The sequence below is a fragment of the Drosophila suzukii genome, chromosome 4, assembly GCF_043229965.1.
Source record: "Drosophila suzukii chromosome 4, CBGP_Dsuzu_IsoJpt1.0, whole genome shotgun sequence".
NCBI classification, from domain to species: Eukaryota; Metazoa; Arthropoda; class Insecta; order Diptera; family Drosophilidae; genus Drosophila; species Drosophila suzukii.
The window spans coordinates 2,121,902-2,145,153 of NC_092083.1; the positions used below are offsets into that span (position 1 = coordinate 2,121,902).

A 23,252-nucleotide genomic window follows, 5' to 3' on the forward strand; every position below is an offset into this window, starting at 1 on the left:
TCATCCTCCAGTCCCAGTTTCGCGGCGCTTTGATGTAAATTTTCTTTTAGGATGTTGATATACATCTTGTGATCCATTGTGGATTCAATGAAAGCAAGATTTCCAACTCCACTGGCCGCCATACATCCCCAAACCATAACGCCACCACCACCGTGCTTAACGGTCGGGACAAGGTTTTGGATTTCGAGGGCTGTACCTGTTTTTCTCCACACCGTCGTACGACCATTTATCCCGAATATGCAAAACTTGCTTTCGTCACTAAAAATCACTTTTTTCCAGAACTCCTGGGGCTTGTTATTGAATTTTCTGGAGAATTCCATTCGTTTGATTTTGTTGACTTGTGATATGAGTGGTTTCTTCCGGGCAGTACGGCTGTTATAGTCTTCCTTCTTCAAAATTTTACATACAGTGTCGTTATGAAGATCCTTATTATACTTCTCCTTAATATCCTTTGCAATTTGGGAGGCTGTTGTCCTTGGATTTATTTTAACAGTCTTCAAAACGCTTCTCTTCTCACGCTCAGTGAGCTTTGGTGGTCTACCAGAGCGGGGTTTTGACTCACAGGAACCCGATACATTGAAATTTTCAAGGACTCTTTGTACAGAGGAGTGTGTTCTGCCAACTATCCCACCAATTTCCCGAAAAGTTTTCCCTTCATCACGTAGTTTTACTATGACTTTCCTCAAATCATGGCTAATTTCTTTTGTCTTTTTCCCCATCATAAAAATAACGTCTGGTTACAACACGAATATGCCAGAAATGATTAGAAACAAGTAAACAAACCTTGAATTACAGTTATCAATGCCAAAACCGCAATTTAAAAGCTTTTAATACCGTTATTTTTGCATTCTTTTCCTTTGTACGCATACTTTTTCTGATGCGAAATCGGGCCATTCTGTACATTTAAATTTATATAAGAAAAAGTATAAGTCTTTAAAATTTAAGAGTTTCATTAAACGGAAGGTGAATAAAGATAATATCTGTAAAAATTAAAATACAATTTACGCACTTGTAAACTTAAAGTTGCCGACGCATTTAATAAAAATCGCTTATTTGTTGCCGATTAACACCGAAAGAATGAGCGAATTCAAGCCTTTTTCTCATTCCCTTACCCGCTTTTTTTCGGAAACACCGAATTCCGATTTAATGCAAAAAAACACCAGATTTTAAACGCACCTTTTAAAATTCTACCCTAAATGCAAGTGCATAATCCGGCCAGGATGACCGTTAGGAAATAGAAAGAAATGGTTAGATAAAACTCCAAAAAAAATTATAGTGACTATACATTCCAATAAATCGTCAAGCAAGAAAATCCGGCCAGGATCACCGTTAGGAAATAGAAAGAAATGGTTAGATAAAACTCCAAGAAAATTATAGTGACTTGTACTTGCTTGATAATAACCTAACTAGTCTAGTATCAATCTAAATTCCTCAAATCGTTTCGGGATCAATAATACATAAGTTTTGGGGATCAGATTCTCGAAAACTTGGGCCATGACTTGTTTATTAGACTCCAAGTCATTATAACCAATAGGCGCAAGGGTGCATTTTTAAAGGCGTGGTGCTATTGTTTTTTCTTTTGTCAATTATGATATTTTCTGTAAATTTTACAGGTATTATAATTTATTAAACTTTGTTGTTCAACTTCAAAGGTGTACAATTGCTGTACGACTTTCCAATAAACAATTTTTTTGTACTCTCTCTTTGGTGAAACAATAATGAAGTAGTCAGAAGAGCTAACTGTTGAACATGCTACATAAATCTGACTGTTAAAGTAAAAAAATATAGTCCAGCTGGCTTTAAGGTCTAACCTGGTGACTTAAAGCATTAAAGAAAACGATTCGAAATGTAATCGCATCTGTCTTATTGTGCAATCCTTTAAATTTTTGCGATATCGTCTGTGCGTATGTTCGTGTGAACGCTGTGATCTCGAGAACTATAAGAGCTAGAGGGTTTAGATTTCAGATCTAGATTGCTTATCTTCGTAAGCAGCGCAAGTATATTACGTGAACATGCTACGCCCCTCTGACGCCCATAAACCGGCCAAAACTGTGGCTCCTACAGTTTTCATGATAGAAAAAAATGTTAACTGAAATTAATTGTTACCGTCAATACCTCGAAGGACTTAAAAAAATGTTCCCACGCCCACTCTAACGCCCACAAACTTCAAATTATCGTAAATTTAAACGCTGATAACTCGGAAACTTTCGAGGGCTGTACCTGTTTTTCTCCACACCGTCGTACGACCATTTATCCCGAATATGCAAAACTTGCTTTCGTCACTAAAAATCACTTTTTTCCAGAACTCCTGGGGCTTGTTATTGAATTTTCTGGAGAATTCCATTCGTTTGATTTTGTTGACTTGTGATATGAGTGGTTTCTTCCGGGCAGTACGGCTGTTATAGTCTTCCTTCTTCAAAATTTTACATACAGTGTCGTTATGAAGATCCTTATTATACTTCTCCTTAATATCCTTTGCAATTTGGGAGGCTGTTGTCCTTGGATTTATTTTAACAGTCTTCAAAACGCTTCTCTTCTCACGCTCAGTGAGCTTTGGTGGTCTACCAGAGCGGGGTTTTGACTCACAGGAACCCGGTACATTGAAATTTTCAAGGACTCTTTGTACAGAGGAGTGTGTTCTGCCAACTATCCCACCAATTTCCCGAAAAGTTTTCCCTTCATCACGTAGTTTTACTATGACTTTCCTCAAATCATGGCTAATTTCTTTTGTCTTTTTCCCCATCATAAAAATAACGTCTGGTTACAACACGAATATGCCAGAAATGATTAGAAACAAGTAAACAAACCTTGAATTACAGTTATCAATGCCAAAACCGCAATTTAAAAGCTTTTAATACCGTTATTTTTGCATTCTTTTCCTTTGTACGCATACTTTTTCTGATGCGAAATCGGGCCATTCTGTACATTTAAATTTATATAAGAAAAAGTATAAGTCTTTAAAATTTAAGAGTTTCATTAAACGGAAGGTGAATAAAGATAATATCTGTAAAAATTAAAATACAATTTTTAAGATTTTTTAACATGTTTTTTTTTTAACTCTAAAGTTTCCAGAAATGTTTGTACGCATACTTTTTCTGACAAGTGTATGTATGTGCATTGCCAAATTTAACTGTTTGCACACTCACATCTTAAACTTTAAGTCGAAATTTTATTTGCATAATGGAAATATTTAACGCACAGAAACATTTTATTTCACTGATGTATCCTTTAAAACTAATTTGTTAAGGTTAAAAATCAAAATATCTGATTTGGGCCGTTTGTTAACTATTTAGGTAAAACATAACCTATTTAGCTGTTTTTTTTTGCTAAATCCGCTTTTGGGTCTATGTTGTAAATGGTATAATTAAAAGTTTGTATCATAAAATAAGTTTAGTGCCTTAAGTTAAAAAAATCGTTAAATTTAGAAAAAAAAAAATACCCTTATCTCTGCGAAAAATAATATTTATTTTGCAGGATCAGGGGCTATTGTATACTTACGTTTGGGAATGGGTGCCCGAAAGCCGTTTCTACCGATCCTAGCTTTCTAAGGCGTTCTAAAGGACTCTCTCCATGCAAAAATGCAAGGCACATAGGGAAATACAAAGCTTTAAGCGGCCAGGGAGGCAAAAGGATCACATAAGAGGATAATGACAACCCTCAAATCAACTCAGTACAGATTCTAAGGAAGCTTACTGGGTGAATATCCTTGCCAAAGTCTTCCCTATTCTAATCTTACTTACTTACTTACTTTCTGTACTTAGTTGATCTGAGGGTTGTCACTATACTTTTATGTGATCCTTTCGCCTCCCGCCACTTGTAGCTTTATAAGGTCAAAATCAGCGCAATTTTTGTTTTTTAATTTGAAAAAAATTAGTTTTTTTTTAGTTTAAGTCTGCCAACAGTAAAGATCGGCACTGTACATATGTAGCAAAATATTTACATATTAAACGGTGAACCCGCTGATTTTTATTGAGTATATATAACTACATCCATACGATATATATTTGAAGAAGGTTAGGTGTAGATATGATAACCCAGCAGGAAACTGATGAATGACGTACTACATAAATGATAGGCGATGGTCGAGTGGTCAGACTGTTTAACTTCTACATACACTAGACGGCATAAACACCTTCAAGTTTCAGAAATCACTTTTTACTCGTAAATCACGTGGTGATTTGACCTGTGACAGGACATTGTCACGCGTGACACTCCATATAGACATTTGATTAGGATGTCGGCTTTTTCACATATAATTTTATTATAAAATAAAATATATATTTTACTTATAAATTGTTATCTTATATGTTTTGAATGTTTTGGATCGCTTTGCAAAAACATTTGTCAGGATCGTTCGGGCTCGATTAAAAATACTAAAAATACATATTAGTTTTAAATGTGTTTTACATTACAGCACTGCGGTGATGGCCGAAAGAATAAAAACTGTAAATAAACACTACGTAATTTAAATGCTTGTAATTAACTATAGTATCATCTACCTGACTTAAAAATATCAACGCACTTGTAAACTTAAAGTTGCCGACGCATTTAATAAAAATCGCTTATTTGTTGCCGATTAACACCGAAAGAATGAGCGAATTCAAGCCTTTTTCTCATTCCCTTACCCGCTTTTTTTCGGAAACACCGAATTCCGATTTAATGCAAAAAAACACCAGATTTTAAACGCACCTTTTAAAATTCTACCCTAAATGCAAGTGCATAATCCGGCCAGGATGACCGTTAGGAAATAGAAAGAAATGGTTAGATAAAACTCCAAAAAAAATTATAGTGACTATACATTCCAATAAATCGTCAAGCAAGAAAATCCGGCCAGGATCACCGTTAGGAAATAGAAAGAAATGGTTAGATAAAACTCCAAGAAAATTATAGTGACTTGTACTTGCTTGATAATAACCTAACTAGTCTAGTATCAATCTAAATTCCTCAAATCGTTTCGGGATCAATAATACATAAGTTTTGGGGATCAGATTCTCGAAAACTTGGGCCATGACTTGTTTATTAGACTCCAAGTCATTATAACCAATAGGCGCAAGGGTGCATTTTTAAAGGCGTGGTGCTATTGTTTTTTCTTTTGTCAATTATGATATTTTCTGTAAATTTTACAGGTATTATAATTTATTAAACTTTGTTGTTCAACTTCAAAGGTGTACAATTGCTGTACGACTTTCCAATAAACAATTTTTTTGTACTCTCTCTTTGGTGAAACAATAATGAAGTAGTCAGAAGAGCTAACTGTTGAACATGCTACATAAATCTGACTGTTAAAGTAAAAAAATATAGTCCAGCTGGCTTTAAGGTCTAACCTGGTGACTTAAAGCATTAAAGAAAACGATTCGAAATGTAATCGCATCTGTCTTATTGTGCAATCCTTTAAATTTTTGCGATATCGTCTGTGCGTATGTTCGTGTGAACGCTGTGATCTCGAGAACTATAAGAGCTAGAGGGTTTAGATTTCAGATCTAGATTGCTTATCTTCGTAAGCAGCGCAAGTATATTACGTGAACATGCTACGCCCCTCTGACGCCCATAAACCGGCCAAAACTGTGGCTCCTACAGTTTTCATGATAGAAAAAAATGTTAACTGAAATTAATTGTTACCGTCAATACCTCGAAGGACTTAAAAAAATGTTCCCACGCCCACTCTAACGCCCACAAACTTCAAATTATCGTAAATTTAAACGCTGATAACTCGGAAACTTTAATAGATTGAGAATTGGGAATTCAGATTTAGATTTCTTAGCTTTGTGCGCAGCGCATGTCTACCACGCAAACATGTCATAAGGCTCATACAGTTTTTATGCTAGAAAAAAATGTTAACTAAAATGTATTGGTCTCGTCAATACCTATCAATTGATCTTAAAGACTTTGCTACGCCCACTCAAAAGTTAGAAAAATTTTGCTCATTGACATATCGGTCAATAAAATAATATTTTGAAAATGACCTAAGAAGGATGATGGTAGTTGGCACCAGGAGGTGGTTCCCTAGATCACAAAAAATAATTTTTAAAAAATGTGTTTGGGATAAAAAATTTTTTAAATATTTATTTAAAGAAAAATTGTTTGGTATCTTCGAGTTCTTAAGTATACCTTTTAGTGACTATAAAACGTCTGTTGATATCGTACAATCTTGAAAAAAGTTTCACATTTTCAGAGTTGGCCGAGTTAAACTATTTTATTAGAAGAAAACAACCATTAATTTGTGCCTAAGGGCAATGGCACTACGAAAAAGGTTAGAATAAATTTCCCGAGCGAAAAAGCTTAAAAATAATTTGGAATTGCCCATATCAGCGTTCTTGTACGAATTCTGATGACCAATTAACTAAGCGTAAAGTATTAAGGCTAACGTACTTCTTGATGAAAATTAATTATTGTAATAAGATAAGAAAAAACTAAACGCGTTACACATATTATTTTCCCACCAATTTTCCGATCGTTCCTATGTCATTTATATGATAAAGTCGTCCGATTTTGATAAAATTTAATTCGAAATTCAGAACTAATTAAAAAATGTCATTTGCAAGCTTAGGAGGTTATATGTTAAAAAACACCAAAGCTATAATTTGTTTCATATTATTTTCACACCAATTTTCCGATCGTTCCAATTGCAGAATTGCAAAATTTAAAACTAATGATAAATGTTATTTCCAAGCTTACGAGGTTATATGTTAAAAAACACCAAAGATATATATTTTTTAAATTTATTTTGTCCGATTATTCCTATGGGAGCTATAAGATATAGTTGTCCGATCCGGCTGGTTCCGACTTATATACTACCTGCAAAAGAAATACAACTTTTGGGAAAGTTTCAGCCCGATAGCTTTAAAGCTGAGAGACTACTTTTCGTAGAAACGGATGGACAGACGGACATGTCTAGATCGACTCGTCTAGTGATGCTGATCAAGAATATATATACTTTATGGGGTCGGAAACGTCTTCTTCACTGCGTTGCAAACTTCAGACTGAAATCATAATACCCGCGGATCTAAGACTATATTAAAAAATATTGTTTACCCACTTTTGTTTGCTCGATTCACAGTTTTCGTCCGTATTTTACGGTCCATATTTTACCGTTGTCTTGTTACCCTGTTGCGTTTCCCTTTTCCCCAATAAACTTTGCTTTATTGTTATATTACGCCTTAATCCTTTACCTTCCTGGTAACATTATGTATTAGGATAGGTATGCGACAATCTAGTTATACCAACTATAAGTTATTTCACAAGAAGGTATTACAAAGAAAAATTTGCATCATATAATCTCCTTAAGGGAGCAGAGCGATGTGCTGGCGGAGCGAGTATATATTCATAAACTAACGACTAGATTTTGTTAGCGGTTCAGTCTTTTACGTACATACATATGAATTCAAAAGACCAATGAAACTACATTAATATAAAATAAAACAAAATGTAATCCTCTATTTTTTACGTATTTCAAAGGGTGTTCCCGTGCTGATATTAGCAAATAAGCAAGATCTTCCAAACGCTTGCGGTGCAATTGAGTTGGAAAAACTTTTAGGACTGAACGAGCTTTATAACCCAGTGCCGAATATATCGATGCTAACTAGTTCCGACTCTTCTTCCACCATCAATTTAATCGGCTGTAGCAAGTCAAACCAAAGTATTACAGAAACCTCGTTAACAGAGCAAAGAGCGAATCACCTGCAGTCATCAATGATTCACATAAATCCTGCTCTTGATAGTGACGATCAAAAAACTACGTTTAGCGGAGAGGCGTTGTCTACATTCATATATCCACATTGTGGCAAAGATTCTGATGTAAAGGACCAAAAAAATCTGCGTGACGGTAAAAACTGCTTTCATAACAAAAAACATAACAGGGCCTCTTCCAACTCAGTGCACTTCAGAGGGTGGTATATACAACCGACCTGTGCTATAACTGGCGAGGGACTTCAAGAAGGCCTGGAAGCTCTATATGATATGATTTTGAAACGCCGGAAACTAAATAAATCTCATAAGAAAAAACTGTAGCATAATTAATCGAATGTGCCTGACAGTTTTTTAAATGTCCTTCATTTTAGCACAATTACATAAATAAATTAAAAACACAATTTAGTGATGTTTTATTCGACTGCAATTACAAGCTGAAAATGATTATTATATTCTATTAACTTTATTTTATAATTACAATAAAAAAATATATTTGCAATTTTTTGGTAGATCGAATTACCACAGGTGTGTTTTCCAAAAATTGGCACATTGAAATTGCTGTTGTAATGCATTAATTACATCATTATAAATGAAAAACAATAAACGCTATAGTCGAGTGCATCGACTATTAGATACCCGTTGTTCTGTTACTAATGAAAAACTTACATGTCATGTCATTTCGATTAGCGCCTAGCGGACGGTAGGAAAATCCTGTTTAACTTAGTCGTAAGTTTTAAAATAGTAATGCGATTCGAACGATTTTCAGCATTGATTAATATCATCAATTTTATTAACTTTAAAAAAAAATCTTAAAAAATGTAATTGTGAATCATACCCTTTCTAAATATTCCAGGAGTGGTAAGACTAAAGATTCTTATATTAAGCTGTTTAAAATAATAATATAAAGCTTGGATACGAAAAAAATGTCAATTCTGTTTTGAAATGGTAAATGTGGCCATTCTTGTTGATTAACAACTTTAAAACGTGACTTCTTAAAACAACGTGACGTATGTCAAAAGTTGACGAATCTCAAGGGCTATACACTTTTAGGATTAACCCAAAAAGGCTGAAGCTGTTTCTGAGAAATAAAAAAAAAAGCTAAAAAATGTTTTCCCATAATTTTTAGGCGGTGGTATTCAGACAAATCATGTTGAAATACCTTTCTAACGACAAATAGGCACATCAATGTAGCTTTAAAAATTCACAAATTACGGGTGTACGAAATTAACCTCTTTGTCCGCCAAACTAGCGAATTTTTCCAAATATGTTGAAAACATTGTTGAATTTCTAAAAACCAGAGTTGTCGCTGTTCTTGACTTGACACTTGTAAACATGGAGGAGAGGTAAATGACACACAAACTTCAAAAATTGAATTGTAATAACTTATTTGATTTATTTTAAGGATATTTTTGATTTTTCGGTCCGGCCAATACAAATATGTTTTAGTCATTTTCTAAATAGCCTTGAATACTCGAAATGTAGCTCTCATTATAGTGCCACCATCTCCGCCTCCAAAAAGAACGCAGTATTCACAATGGAACTTCCTTCTCCGTAAGAGCCATGGCGATACAAAACTATCATCAACTGTACATTCACAGAGAGTTGCAGATCAGATCGTATGGAAGTTGGCCAGTTCATACGCATAAACTGTTTAAAACGACCTTCGTCCACGTTCGGCGGAATTTCTCTGGTAAATATGTTGTTTTTGGGTACATAATGTGGCACATTCGGAAACGCATATCGAAACGCTTCAGCAGAGCATAATTAGAGTACTAGTGTTTATATTAAACTATCCTGTTCGCAAAGTGATTCCTCTAAAAAAAACGTCTAATTAATGTAATAAAAAACAAATAACCATCTTACGTACCGTTGCAAACGTATAAAATATGCAAATAAAGGATATTTGATAGGATGCTGCCAGTTAGCAGTTCTAATAGTTTAGCTTTTGGCCTATTTTCGGCATTTTCCTTAATTTTAAACATAATCTTTGGTAAACACAGCCTGGCAATTTGGCAATGTGACAAACAGCTGATAGAACAGCTGAAATCTTAAATTGGAAAATTCAACTGGGAACTTAATTGCTGAAATTTTCTATTGAATTTTCAACTATTCAGCAATTTAACAGTTTAGGGAATAAAGTTGAACGCAATGTTAGATGTTTTGATCTGGTAAGTATTAATAATTTTAAAACGAGGAATCTCAAGGGCACTTTGAGGATTAGAAATGGTTAGAGCCGTTTTGGAAAATCACTGTGGACGGCAGTCCACATCCGACTTAATAAATAATAATTTATTTGGCACTATACAATAGAATATAACTTTGCATGCAAGAAGCTTTAATATTTTGATGAAGCAAACACAATTAAAACATATTAGAAGGTGTATTTATTTGGTCGGATGTACAATCATTTTTCGTCACAAAATTGTTTATCAGAACATTTGTATATTTAAGGTGCAATCGTCACGACCCCTTACCTCGTTAAGTTGTTTTTGTTTGATAAAAAAGCTTAAGAAATCGGAATAAAAAAACGTTTGCGCATAATTTTAAAACGGTGGTATCTAGACATATCAAGTTAGAAAGGCATACGAAGTATTTCAAAATACCGTTCTAACAACAGAGCACAAGCCAGTTACTTTAGTAGCTAACAATTTAGCAATTTTTTTTCACTGTTTTCCCGCCAAACTAGCGAGTTTTCCAAAATTGGTCGAACTAAAATTTCTTATATTAAGCTGTTAAGCATCGTCTAGAATTTTAAGGACCCTAAAATAACGTTTCAGGACAAACTGATAAACTGGTAAACAAAATAAAATTTTTATTTTGAGCAGTTCCCCAAAATCTTGTTTCGCGTATTACTTTTTAACGGAGCATCCCATTTTAACAAATGAGGTGTCATCCGTCGCGTATTTTAAGTGCAAATACAACTAGACTAATTAACTTATGCTTTTATCTCCAACGGCCCCAACAGATCCTATTTTTTTAATTTTCACTTTTACATTTTCTCTCTTTTCTCCCGAACCAATTGATTGTCTTAAAGTCTATTATGCAATTAGTTAGTTTTGAAAAATATTCCCTTAATTAGAAGACTGGTCCTTAGAGCCCACAATACGTTACTCAAATTAAAGTAATGAGAGGGCTCTGGTTTTCGGAACTTTGTTCATTTAATCGTAACCATATTTAGTTAGTGAAGATTCAAATGAAAATATAGAATCATTCCATACGAAAACAAGAAAGAATGCTATAGTCGAGTACCTCGACTATCAGATACCCGTTACTCAGCTAAAGGGACCAAAGAGAAATGGAGATATGCAAGCAGCAAAGCGAGATTAAAATACGCCACCTACAGGCGGTAGACAGATTTAAGCGTTATGGGCGTTATTTTTTGGCAAATTTTTTGGATCAGTCGATAGGTATTGACGAGACCAATACATTTCAGTTACAATTTTTTATCTAGCATGAAAATTGTGGGCGTCACAGGTTTGGGCGGTTTGAGGGCGTTAAAGTGGGCGTGGCAAACTTTTTTTGTGTCAATCGATAGGTATTGATGAGAATACATTTCAGTTAAAATTTTTATTCTAGCTTCTAAACTGTGGCTCCTACAGTTGCCCTGCGTAAGAAGCTCAGGAATCTGCACCCCAAATCTCAATAGCTCTTATAGTTTCCGAGATCTCAGCGTTCATCCGGACAGACGGACATGGCTAGATCGACTCGGCTAATGATCCTGATCAAGAATATATATACTTTATGGGGTCGGAAACGCTTCCTTCTGCCTGTTACATACTTTCCGACGAATCTAGTATACCCTTTTACTCTACGAGTAACGGGTATAAAAAGTGGGCTTTCCACTAATGTAAAGTACATTAAGAAGGTGATGGAATTTATGGAACACAAACAAGGACAAAATAAATACTTTAGTGATTATATATCATATGTGCACAACTAGCAATTTAATTTAAATCATAGGAACGCCAAAGGAAAAATTTGTCAAACTCTCCCAAAAGGCACAAAAATAAAAAAATTGGAGGGTTGCTGTTAACTTTTCCAATAAGGTCGTTGGTAGAACTCAAAAAGTAAGGTCTCAGTGTAGTCCGCTGCACAGTGGCGTCTCTCTGGCATCAAAAAGTTTTTGATGGCCCTAGAAAAATGTGAGCTCACACATCAGGAACTTTATATTCGATTTAAAATATGTAAACCTTACAAACATCTGTTTTTTTTAAATTGCAATCTGCTATCTGTTTCTCTAGGTAAATCGCTATTTTCCAAATGTATCAACTTTAAAGCCAAAATTTATGAAAACCGTTACTTTGTTATTTAAGGTATTTTCTAAACTGTTGAGTTTTGGTAAATTCAGCATAAAATTTCTGCAATGAACATTTTCAGTTGTGAACTGTTTTCAAAATTTTCGGAGGTAAAAACTTGTAATATTTTATTATGAACAAGGTATGAATAAATTGTTGTAGTTAGTTGAGCTTCTCGCTCACTCTTGTTAGATGCTTATGGGGTTTGTGTTGCTGCCTTATTTAATAGTCTCTCTCGCTCTCGCTCACTCTTAAGCACCTTACAAGAGTGAGAGAGAAGCACTATTTGCTGCATCGTGCGTTCATAGTAAAAATCAGAGGTCTTGTTAGAAGCAATTCAATATCTTAACAAAAATGGCTCCCACTTATAAAAAAATTATTTAAATTTTATATACATTTTTTATATGTTGTTATATTAGTGTCCGAGTCCTGATAGGGCCGAGGGCCGAGGGCCGAGGGAGAGGCGTCAGATGTTCAGGCACCATTTGCCGGCATAAGCTACGTCGTATTCGGGTCGTGGGATCTTGGTAAGCCTCTCTCCTCTCCAACATAACGAGAATAAATATTTAAAGTGCCTGAAAAATAATATTAGTCCATAAAGTTCGTCAGTCGTCAGTCCATACTGCCCCACAAGCTTAGCTGTCGCTTGATCGAAATACGATCGGTCTGTGTTTTGGCCATATTCCCTCCCCTTCACACATTCGTGTGCCAATGGATCGTCGCGGGCCGCGCAATACGATCTTCTATTGTCAAGGTTGTCTGTCGAAAGTTATGTCATTGTTCCTGACCTACTCCACTTCTCTCGCGTCAGCACACCTCATGGTTTTGATATCTTTTTACATGATACATTTATTGGGTAATATATATATATCCACCATTATACAAACTGTGAAAGTGCACACATTAGCAAAATGGTGACTATATACGACTACAAACGTCGCTCAGAGGGCTTTTGCAATTGTCATAGACCTACAAGGCTGATACTCGCCGCTGAAAAGTTTACAGTAGCCAAGTGTTCTTGTAGGATACTGCACGAATATTTATATATGTATGTTTATAAGAAAGGAACCGTGTTCCGACAAACTTACCCTCTCTTTAAATCCTGGGCGATGAGATCTCGACGCTCCACAGTGGGCCAAGTGCCTCTGCTAGCGGAATTTTAATGATAACTGAGCCACAAGGCAAAAAGACGTGTCCTAGAGACTGACATTCCACCTATAGAGTGTAATAGACTTAAGAATTGGCCGTAGCTGGCTCTCATTTTGGACATTTTGACACCACAGGGACTTACACATATGACAAATACTAACATTAACATGAATATGATTGAATCACATTAGTTACAGCCCAACGAAGACAGTAAGGCGTTTAAAAATCATTACTTCAAAAGCAATTTAACAGAAATATATTCTTAGGCTGCCTCATTGGCCACTGTGCGCTCCGGATCCTGGGCTTTGGGAAAATATTATATTGGATATATATATATAAATACACGTGCACCAAAATACGGCTGTTCCTAAGTATACCAACTCACTTAAACACAATATGCATATATATATATTATGCCAGAGGCATGCGACTTCTTTAACGACTGGTGGAGAGATTAGTCCTCTCTAATTGTTCATCATGATTCGCACTTTGTCTATTGATTCGGTTGGTTTAAATGTATTTCAATGAATGCTTCCAATTTGTTTTTTTATTTTCACTTGTTATCCAATTGTTTATTTATTTATTTATATAATGCTAACACGTAATTATAAACTAAGTGCTAACAATGGACAAGAGCTATAGCAGCTATAGGCCTTCAGCTCTTCTGGTTATGTATCATTTCATTTTGTTTTCTTTTGTCTATTTAAATATAGCTTATTTTCTATATGGTTAGATATTTACAATGTTTTATTCTTATGCTTACAATTGATTTTATTTTTAATTAATTTAAATTATATTTTATTAATAATTTTAGATTTGATCAGGAAGTTTGTGATGATGTTGAAGTTGTCAATTGTGGGGTTAGCTATAAATAGGATGGGATCAAGGTTGTGGAAGGATTGAGAACGTTATCCAGTTGTATTACTTGAGGATATTGGTCTTTGGTAATGCATGAGTTCACTTTGGCTTTTGTTGGCTCGACTAACACATTTATATTGCATCACTACTTTCTCCGACGTATGATATTGTTCGCTACGCCTCTAAACGGATGGTTCCTACAGCTGAACAAAGCATGGGATCACGGATACTGCGTCCACATCACAGTATGTCGGATATCGTCCTTATTGTTGATCCTATCCACGTTCTTTGATGACAATGGCGGCGCTGGTTCGACACATAAGATTCTTTCGAGCTGCAATTGTGTTATTCTCAAGGGCTGTTGGATATGGTGGCTGGTCCTGGTGGCAGAAGACTCCGTGGACGACTAACCCCTGGGAAGGTCGCCTTCCCTCGGAGCTGCCGGCTTCCGTCAGCAAGACACCCAAATGGGTGTCCCTTTCTTTCTCCAGCACAATGTGGAAATTATACAACACTGTCATGAAAATCCTGTAATTTTTTTTTTACAAATATTTTGCAATTTATGTTTATGCCAACTATTGTTTGCTTATCGCGTTTTATGCATTAAATGTATACACAACTAATGCGCATAGTTAAAACCTAGCAGGGGCAACGCAGGCAACACTAAGTCGATTGTTTGAAAACTAAAAAATGTATTTTTTTTTTGTCAAATCCTGATGCAAGTGTTTACTTATTTATTGAATAGTATAGGTGGCTCGGTGGCTTGGAAAGTCTTCGGAACAAAACATTGCTAATAAGGACCATCGGAATGCGTCACTGCGAAAGGAAACAGCTACTGAAGCTGGATCTAATGGGATTTGACTTTTCAGTGCCGTTCCATATTATTGAACCGCTATCCAAAGAGCAATATACTATCTTTAAAAAAGGTAAGCACCTCAAAAAGACGATAAAAGAGACAGCAAAACTGTACTGGAGTTGAAAAATTTAATTTCTTCAAAGGAGCAAGGAAGCAGTTAATGATGCTGTTCCATTAACTGAATTGTCATTTCGAGAACCACAATAACAATTATATTTCTCTGGTAAATTGTACGGATATAATTCTAATTCTTTATATGTCTTCTTAACGTATCTTTAACATAACTGTAGCTGTTGGGCATTTTAATATTGTATTCTCAATTTTTGGAGCTATTTTTTCTATAACTTACCAATATTAAGAGTTTTTCGCAATATGCAAACTAAAATTAGATACTAATTAATTTATTACCTAATGCATATCGAAGTAATTGCGCACAGCTTGATTATAATGTTAGAAAGCCAAACACAAGGTTTGTAGTTACTCACATTAATGCAAAATTATATATATATATAAAATTATATATATTTTGATATTATCTGCCTGTCAGAATCCTGGTTAACAGCAGAAATTAGTGAAGTACCTATTGTATCGTGTGTTTTACCGTGTTAGTCATGGGGTGGTGTTAGTGTTCAATGTTAAGTGTCATAATCACTTGTAAACATCCAAAGGAAAGCCTTATTGAGTATCTATTTGTTAAAGAATCGTACAAATATGTCTTAAAAGGCTCTTGTTGGATTTATTTACAGACCAAACCGTAACACAAATTACAACAACCTGTTTAGATATAATGTCGGACGTCGCTATGTTTTATACTGACGTTTTAGTTACAGGAGAGATCAACAGCCACATATTCAAAAGCTTTTTTGATTAACAAACTTAGTTTGGGCACCCAAATGTCCAATTTATGTACCCACACATAGCTCAAATAGGCACTTCAAGAATTTTGACTTTCATCAACTTGAAATTGAATTCATGGAATGTGACTGGAATTCCATCTATACGTTTACAAACATTGAGGACAAATTATGCGTTTTTAATATAAAGCAAGTTCTACTGAAGTGTAAAGCCACCCGATTTAAGCAAAAGCCTTGGTGTAATAATAATAAAATAAAATTAGTAAACTTACGCAACTTATAGAGCTCATAGAATATGGAAGCGATTAAAACATCCAATACGCAAAATTATTTCACATATACTACGAACATGGGCATCCTCTAGAATTTCAGCAGTGAATTTCTCTTCCACAAAAAAACCTGTGCTGAACTACGTAACTTATGCACTGGAAAGTCAAGTCGGCACAGTAATGTTAATGATTTATGTGTAAAATGGCATCTCTTTCCATTTCGAAATGCACAAGTGCCGCATACAGACTTGGGAGTCCGTGGTGTGTATACATTTTTCGCTTTTAAATCAAAATTCCATTGAAAAGCGCATAATGAAGATTATTATATTACTGGCTTTTTTCCGCTGAATATATAACTTCCGCATACACAACAAATTTAATTAATCGAGTGCTTGCACATTTTAGTCCTGTAACAAGTTAATTAATGCGTAAAAATTGACCTCAGTATCATGCAATATTGCATAAATTGAATACTTTTACTAAACCAGCGAAAGTGCTTTTGATTTGCCACAGATTTTTGAAAAGTTGGTCTTATCTTTATAATCACTCGGTATTTAATAGAAGAGGCAGAGCGTCCTAACTAAGGCGTTCTATCTTCTATTTATGTAAAAATCGGAATCCAAGCTTGAAAAAGATTCTTCGATCCTTTTAGAAATGGCAGTGAGCCGAACATCCCTCTGATCGTCTTCGGGGAGTTGCTTTTATTTAAGTCCGCTCCCGCTTACAACACTCTCCTTTCAGTACAAACTCAACCGTAAAATGTCAGGCTTCTGCAATTACCTTAGACACGGGCTGACAAGACATCGTGATTTTTTTTTTATTTACTGCCCTCCATTGTTTGCATGGTTTGCTAAAGAATTTTCAATTTTCAAACTGATTTATAATACTTTTTGTGTCTGGAATAACCTGGCCCTTAAGATTAAGTCTGCCGCATCTACTGCTAAGGGTAATCACTCTGCTGTACCGCAGCTATATGACGGAATCATGAAACAACGGCTCTAGTTAGGCAGAAGAAGTTCTTACGTCGGCGGTGATTCTCTTTTAAGAAAAGGTCTTTACGAAGCGAAGTCGGACTTTTAACTTAGTAAACTTAGTGATGCTGATCGGGGCTTTGAGCTGTGGAAATGCATTCGTGGCCCTAATCGACAGCCTCTTCAGAAGATTCCGATGCTTCGATCAGACGGTCCTTGGGAAAATAAAAACGTTGAGTATCTAACCAATTTGCTAATTTTTTGGAAGAAAGATTTCAGAAAACAACACTTGTTTATGACAGTATTGACGGGAATGTGGCTAAAGGTCTGCCATTGCCAGCTATATCTTTCTTAACGCGTAGATTTAATGCTGTAGTTGTTCTTTCATATTATCCAGAGCAGTGGAAGCATGGGAATGTTTTTCTAATTCCTAAAAAGCCATATTTTGCCCACACTTACCAAGATTTTTAGCGAATCTTTATAAAAATGATTTTTAGTGTAGATCTATTCGGGAGTTCGGGAGTCTTCATAGCGCTGCCGTCAAAGGCATCGGGTGATCAACCATATCCTTAAAGCCTTTGAGAGGAAATAGTATTGTTACGGAGTATTTTTAGACGTTAATCAAGCCTTAGTTCATGTCTGGCTGTGACTTAGTCTTTAAGCTGAAGCCTATTCTTTCCCCGACATTCTGTGATCTCCTCCGCCTGGAAATTTTTATATACATTTTTGTTTCGTTGCCTTTTTGATTAATGTAAGTTTTTGGCAAAAGAATGATAAAATGAAAACATAATATTATTAAGGTGCAAGAATCTAACATATATTAGGTTGTTTTTTCTGACTAAAGCAACTAATGTATTTATAGTATTGTGATACAGTTTTGTAAAATTAACCCAACCAAATTTTGTTGTAAATCACTCAACATTTTTTTTGTCATTATCCTTTCCAACCTCGGGATATTCCAATTTAATTCCAGGCTCACATGTAAAGATGGGGCAGCAATAAGGAAACGAAGCCGTTTTATTTGTCCTCTCAGTGTCCAATTTACATTTTTCATTCGCCAAAGGCAATGGGCCACAGTCTTCTACGAGTTCCAAAAGCCTGAGAACAAGTATTATAAATTTTTAGTTAAAACGTATGTGGTATCGTTACAGTTACAAAACATAAACTTTCTTTAAAATATTACTTCGTTTCATTTTCCTCATTTTGTACGCAAGTAGATCGACCGCAGAAAGGAGTTAAGTCCCAGGATTTCCCTGGCTCAACAGTAGCACATCGAGTGGAAGCAAAGCACATCGCCGGAAAATCTAAAAGTTTTGTAAGTTTTTATAATGTTCATATAATACAATCTGTGAAGGGTATTATTTTATATAGTTTTGTCCGTCATTTACAATCTATAGTCGGCTTTCCCGACTAAAAGAGTTATCACCAGATACATCGGTCATTGCGATCGGAATTCATTCATACTTCAATATTAGTTCTATCAGAATATAGCAATAAGCCATGTCGGAATCACCCTATATATATAACTAAATAAAGTTTACGCTAACGTATAGAAAAGAACAAGGTACTGTAAAATTTTAAGTTTTTCAGCTTTTTTAAATGCTATTTTGATATATTTTTTTAGTAGAGCAGAGGAGAAGAACCATCGATGTTCACATTTGTATATACTTTACATTTTGCACTTCTCACTTTTATCTACTTGCTGTTACTGGCTGTTTTGCTAGATACGAGCGTGAGGTCATTACTAATAATCTGATTTCAACAATTAAAAATGATTCAAATATAATTTGCATGATATGATATGCCATTCATTTGCTTTGCATGATATGTTAAACCATTCATTTTGTAGGTGGCGGTCTTAAATCCGTCGGCAGATTGCTTCGTGGAAATGTTCTGTAAGGTAAATTGGAAAAGTAAACCCTAGTTTTCACATCGATAAAGCCGCGAGCATAAGAGTGAGGCAAATACGCGACTACCGCTTTTCTTCGGGTTTGTTTTTCAGCGCGGCAATACCAGAAAGAATTCCTGGTTTAGTGAGTGAATTTCGATGAGCTCAGTTAGCCGAGGCCCAAAGAATAAGAAATTTCGGTGTGGAATTTAAAAATTAACAAGAAAGAACGCTGTAGTCGAGTACCTCGACTATCAGATACCCGTTACTCAGCTAAAGGGACCAAAGAGATATGGAGATATGCAAGCAGCAAAGCGAGATTAAGATGCGCCACCTACCGGCGGTAGACAGATTTAAGCGTTATGGGCGTTAGAATGGCCGTGTCAAATTTTTTTTGGGTCAATCGATAGGTATTGATGGCAGCAATACATTTCCGTTAAAATATTTTTTTTATTTCTAGCATCAAAACTGTAAGAGCCACAGTTTTGGGCGGTTTGTGGGCGTTAGAGTGGGCGTAGCACGCTGCTGAAAGAAGCTCAGGAATCTGCACGCCAAATCTCAATAGCCTAGCTCTTATAGTTCCCGAGATCTCAGCGTTCATCCGGACAGACGGAAAGACGGACATGGCTAGATCGACTCGGTGTGATCCAAGTGATCCTGATCAAGAATATATATACTTTATGGGGTCGGAAACGATTCCTTCTGCCTGTTACATACTTTCCGACGAATCGAGTATACCCTTTTACTCTACGAGTAACGGGTATAAAAATGGATGAAAAATGAATGGGCTGTTGCCCATTATTGCGGGATTTCACCGACAGAAACCAATACTACGACAGGGCAAACCTGCAGAATAGTTGAAGAGGTGGAGGAGATCCACTAGAGAATCTCCGACGAGCTCTCCATTGAGGAACCACCGGACTCCACCTCCACCAGCTACTTGACGGCTAAAGCGGAGTTGGAGGACGCGCTGGCTTCTATAGGGAGGAGGAAATAAGGTCGCCCGTTAAGGGACAGCTGGAGGAGCCATCACCAGCCATTGCCAGGATGCTGGGCGACTTCCTGCAGCATCAACGGAACAACCCCGTTAAATCTATAAAGTTCGGATTTGACATTTAGATTCTTGAGCTTCTTGCGCAGCGGAAGTTTTTTCTTTAATACCCATTTTTTTTTAATACCCATCTACATGCCAAAATATATTTAAATTGTACCGTGCAATAAAAAGTTATACGCATATAAAGTGTCTCATCTTGGGAACAGTCGCTTTGCATATCTCCATCTCCCTCGCACTTCCCTTAATGAGTAACGGGTATGTATTAGTCGATGGCATCGACTTAGCGTTCTCTCTTGGTTTGGCTTAAAGTCACTTGTAAGTAACATCATTATTGTTTCCAGTCATAGAGTGAAACATACATATATCACTTTAAAGTCCATAGACTTGACTTGGTTGACTTAAAGTTGCTTTTTCAAGTTGAAGTAAGTGAAAGTTACAAGTTAACTTATGTTTTTACACTTCAAAGCTATCTCTTGCAGGGCTCTATTTACTAACCATCACGATTTTTCTATACAAATCACCGATAATTAAGCATTGATGAGTTCTTTGACCATGACTCATCGAATAGATGGGACGGATAATTTTTTGAGTTTCTTACATATGCATTTTTGCATGTGTGTATGTGTTTGTGTGTACCTATGTAAGCAAGGGAGTAAGAGGGACTCGATCTTGAATATAAAATATATTACAATAACATGTACTTGTTTGCTTAAATTAAATAATATCTTAGCCTGCAGAATAAAATAGAAATTATTCAATAAATCTAACGTATGCTCGTAAGTAGTAAATCTGATAATTTGTTTACTACATACCTCTCAGAACATCCGCAGGAATAAGACGTTTAAAAATTCGAATTTCACCAGCATTGACAGTTTCATCTTTTACAATTTTTTGTTCAGCCGCAATGCAAAATGGAGCTATTAGAGTTATGAGTAAAATGAGTAGCAAAATATCAAAATGAAAATGAAAACCCATTTTAAAGATCGTGATAAGTTGCGGCCTTTTTAAATTATCATTAAAACTAAAAAGAACTTTGTCACGAGTTATAAATACTAAAAATTAACACAACTGGAATCAAGCGCCTAACCAGTCTGCATGTAGCGAAAGTTAACAATAAATGAAAACCTCTGGTCAGACACACCTATACTTATGGGGAGTTCATACATATATGCAGCGACTACCTGAGTCAAAGCTTTTGTGCTGGATTGAATACGGCTTTGAAAGTTGTTACTTCAAAAACAAAAATCAGAGCCAAGCTTTGTGCTTTGGCCCGGTTTTATGAGCTCGACGTATCGTGACATAATTTTCAACACTCATATATGAGAGAATTGTACATATATACTTACTTATTTACTTTTAATGGATGACTGTAACACTTTTAATATATGTACAAAAATATATGTATCTATTGTCATGACTTTGTCTTTCGCTATTTACTAGCCTTGTTGCGTTATTGTGGTACGACAAAAAGAAGAAAATTAACTTCGGTGAGTAGAAGTTTGTATACCCTTGCACTGAAATCTATAAGACAATATAAGTACATTTTGCGTGATTTGTTCAAATATGTCCGACTAGGAAGCCCGTGCTTTTTTGAGCTAAGTGGGCTACATATGTAGGGGTCTTAAAAAATCCTTTTTTTCCTTTTTATAACCATTACTCGTATTAAGAAAAGTTTCCGACCCTATAAATCATTTATGGGACGTTTCATATAAACTCGTACCCCCTCGTTTTTTTTTGTAAAGTGCACAATACCACCTTGAGATCAAAGCACTCGTTTTCATTCACAATATTACCACTCTTTCGCCGAATATCCATGTAAGACAGTTTACACTAAAACTATTATATCTGGCGAACGGAGTTCACAACTTACATAAATCAAAAGCAGGTGGATTTGTCTTTACATGGATTATCACGAGAAAATATATAGCATATTTTAAGTCCAAAATAATGATTTTTCCCAGGTGCCATCGAGTTTCCGAATGTGCCACCCCAACTCTAAAGCACAAAATCCTCACAACATTTTAATTTTAACTGAAATGTATTGGTTTCGTCAATCCCCACTTTTGTCGCCGACTTATTTCTCAATTTCTATTTCCCTACACAAATCGGGCATTTCATTAAGAGGTTATGTTATGTATTCGCAGCTCGGAAATTAGTTTTAAAAATTAGTCTTACGGGAACGACCTGCAAGGGCATAGAAACTTCGGCTTGCGGGAGCTAGCTTCATTTCTTGTTTTTAAAAAACGTAAAGAAAGCTTACACAAGAAAAAATTATTTTCGAAAAAACACACAAACATACACATATTACCCAATACTATTCGCAAAAAAACTTCAGGCAAATTTAAAATGCGACCCAAAAAAGGCGTTCGGTTTGTAAAAGAACGGCCCATATACACTTTTGTAATATTAGTTTTTCTATTATTGTTAATGTTTTTATGTTGTTCCTGGCCCCTGAAGACGGACTCCGATGCGGGACAAAACTATTTTTGGCATGTAGATGGATATTATTAACTCAATTTACAAAAAAAATTAATGAAGTGAACTACAACTCGACAAACTTTGAAAATGTGGAATTTCTTAACAATTTAGTGACTGGAAGGAGTCTGTTGATATTATAAAAACTCAAAAAAATTCGACACAAACAGAGACATGAAGCATTTTGAAGTTACAATCAAAACAAACCAAACAAGACATATTTGAACAAAATCCATGGTAAAATATAATTATACCCGTTACTCGTAGAGTAAAAGGGTATACTAGATTCGTCGGAAAGTATGTATTAGGCAGAAGGAAGCGTTTCCGACCCCATAAAGTATATGTATTCTTGATCAGGATCACTAGCCGAGTCGATCTAGCCATGTCCGTCTGTCCGTATGAACGCTGAGATCTCGGAAACTATGAGAGTTACAATACTGGGATTAGGCACGCAGATTCCTGAGATTCCTGCGCAGCGCAAGTTTGTTTCAGTACAGTGCCACGCCCACTCTAACGCCCACAAACCGCCCAAAACTGTGGCTCCTACATTTTGATGCTAGATAGAAAATTTTAACTGAAATGTATTGTTCTCATCAATACCTATCGATTGACCCAAAAAAAAGTTTGCCACGCCCACTTTAACGCCCACAAACCGCGAAAACCTGTGACGCCCAAAATTTTCATACTAGATAAAAAAATTTAACTGAAATGTATTGGTCTCGGGAATACCTATCGATTGGTCCAAAAATTTGCCACGCCCACTCTAACGCCCATAACGCTTAAATCTGTATGCCGCCGGTAGGTGGCGCATTTTAATCTCGCTTTTCTACTTGCATATCTCTATTTAGCTGAGTAACGGGTATCTGATAGTCGAGGTACTCGACTATAGCGTTCTTC

The 23,252-nt window shown here is 35.7% G+C and overlaps 2 protein-coding genes across 6 annotated transcripts in view; one reads left to right on the top strand and one right to left on the bottom strand.

Annotated features, from left to right (window-relative positions):
* Arl4 (ADP ribosylation factor-like 4) overlaps window positions 1-23,252 on the top strand; it is a 63,503-nt gene that overhangs the window by 1,254 nt on the left and 38,997 nt on the right. Inside the window, exons 5-6 of one of the 5 annotated variants that reach the window (XM_017088736.4) lie at window positions 7,456-7,822; window positions 7,884-8,087. The exons of 1 other annotated variant lie outside the window; for it this stretch is intronic. In XM_017088736.4, coding sequence (XP_016944225.2) covers window positions 7,456-7,822; window positions 7,884-7,915 — 399 coding nt within the window. In that variant the 3' untranslated portion in view covers window positions 7,916-8,087. Of the gene's footprint in view, window positions 1-7,455; window positions 8,088-9,180; window positions 9,466-13,944; window positions 13,966-23,252 lie in introns of those variants that run through there. 3 more of the 5 variants (XM_036822635.2, XM_070997172.1, XM_017088735.4) reach the window with 3 other exon arrangements.
* LOC108020431 (uncharacterized) lies at window positions 17,731-21,001 on the bottom strand. Its single transcript, XM_017088752.3, has 3 exons — window positions 20,693-21,001; window positions 18,122-18,242; window positions 17,731-18,036 (listed from the first exon to the last, which is right to left on the bottom strand). Exons 1-3 carry the CDS (start codon window positions 20,853-20,855, stop codon window positions 17,850-17,852), a joined length of 471 nt encoding a protein of 156 aa, XP_016944241.1. The 5' UTR covers window positions 20,856-21,001; the 3' UTR covers window positions 17,731-17,849.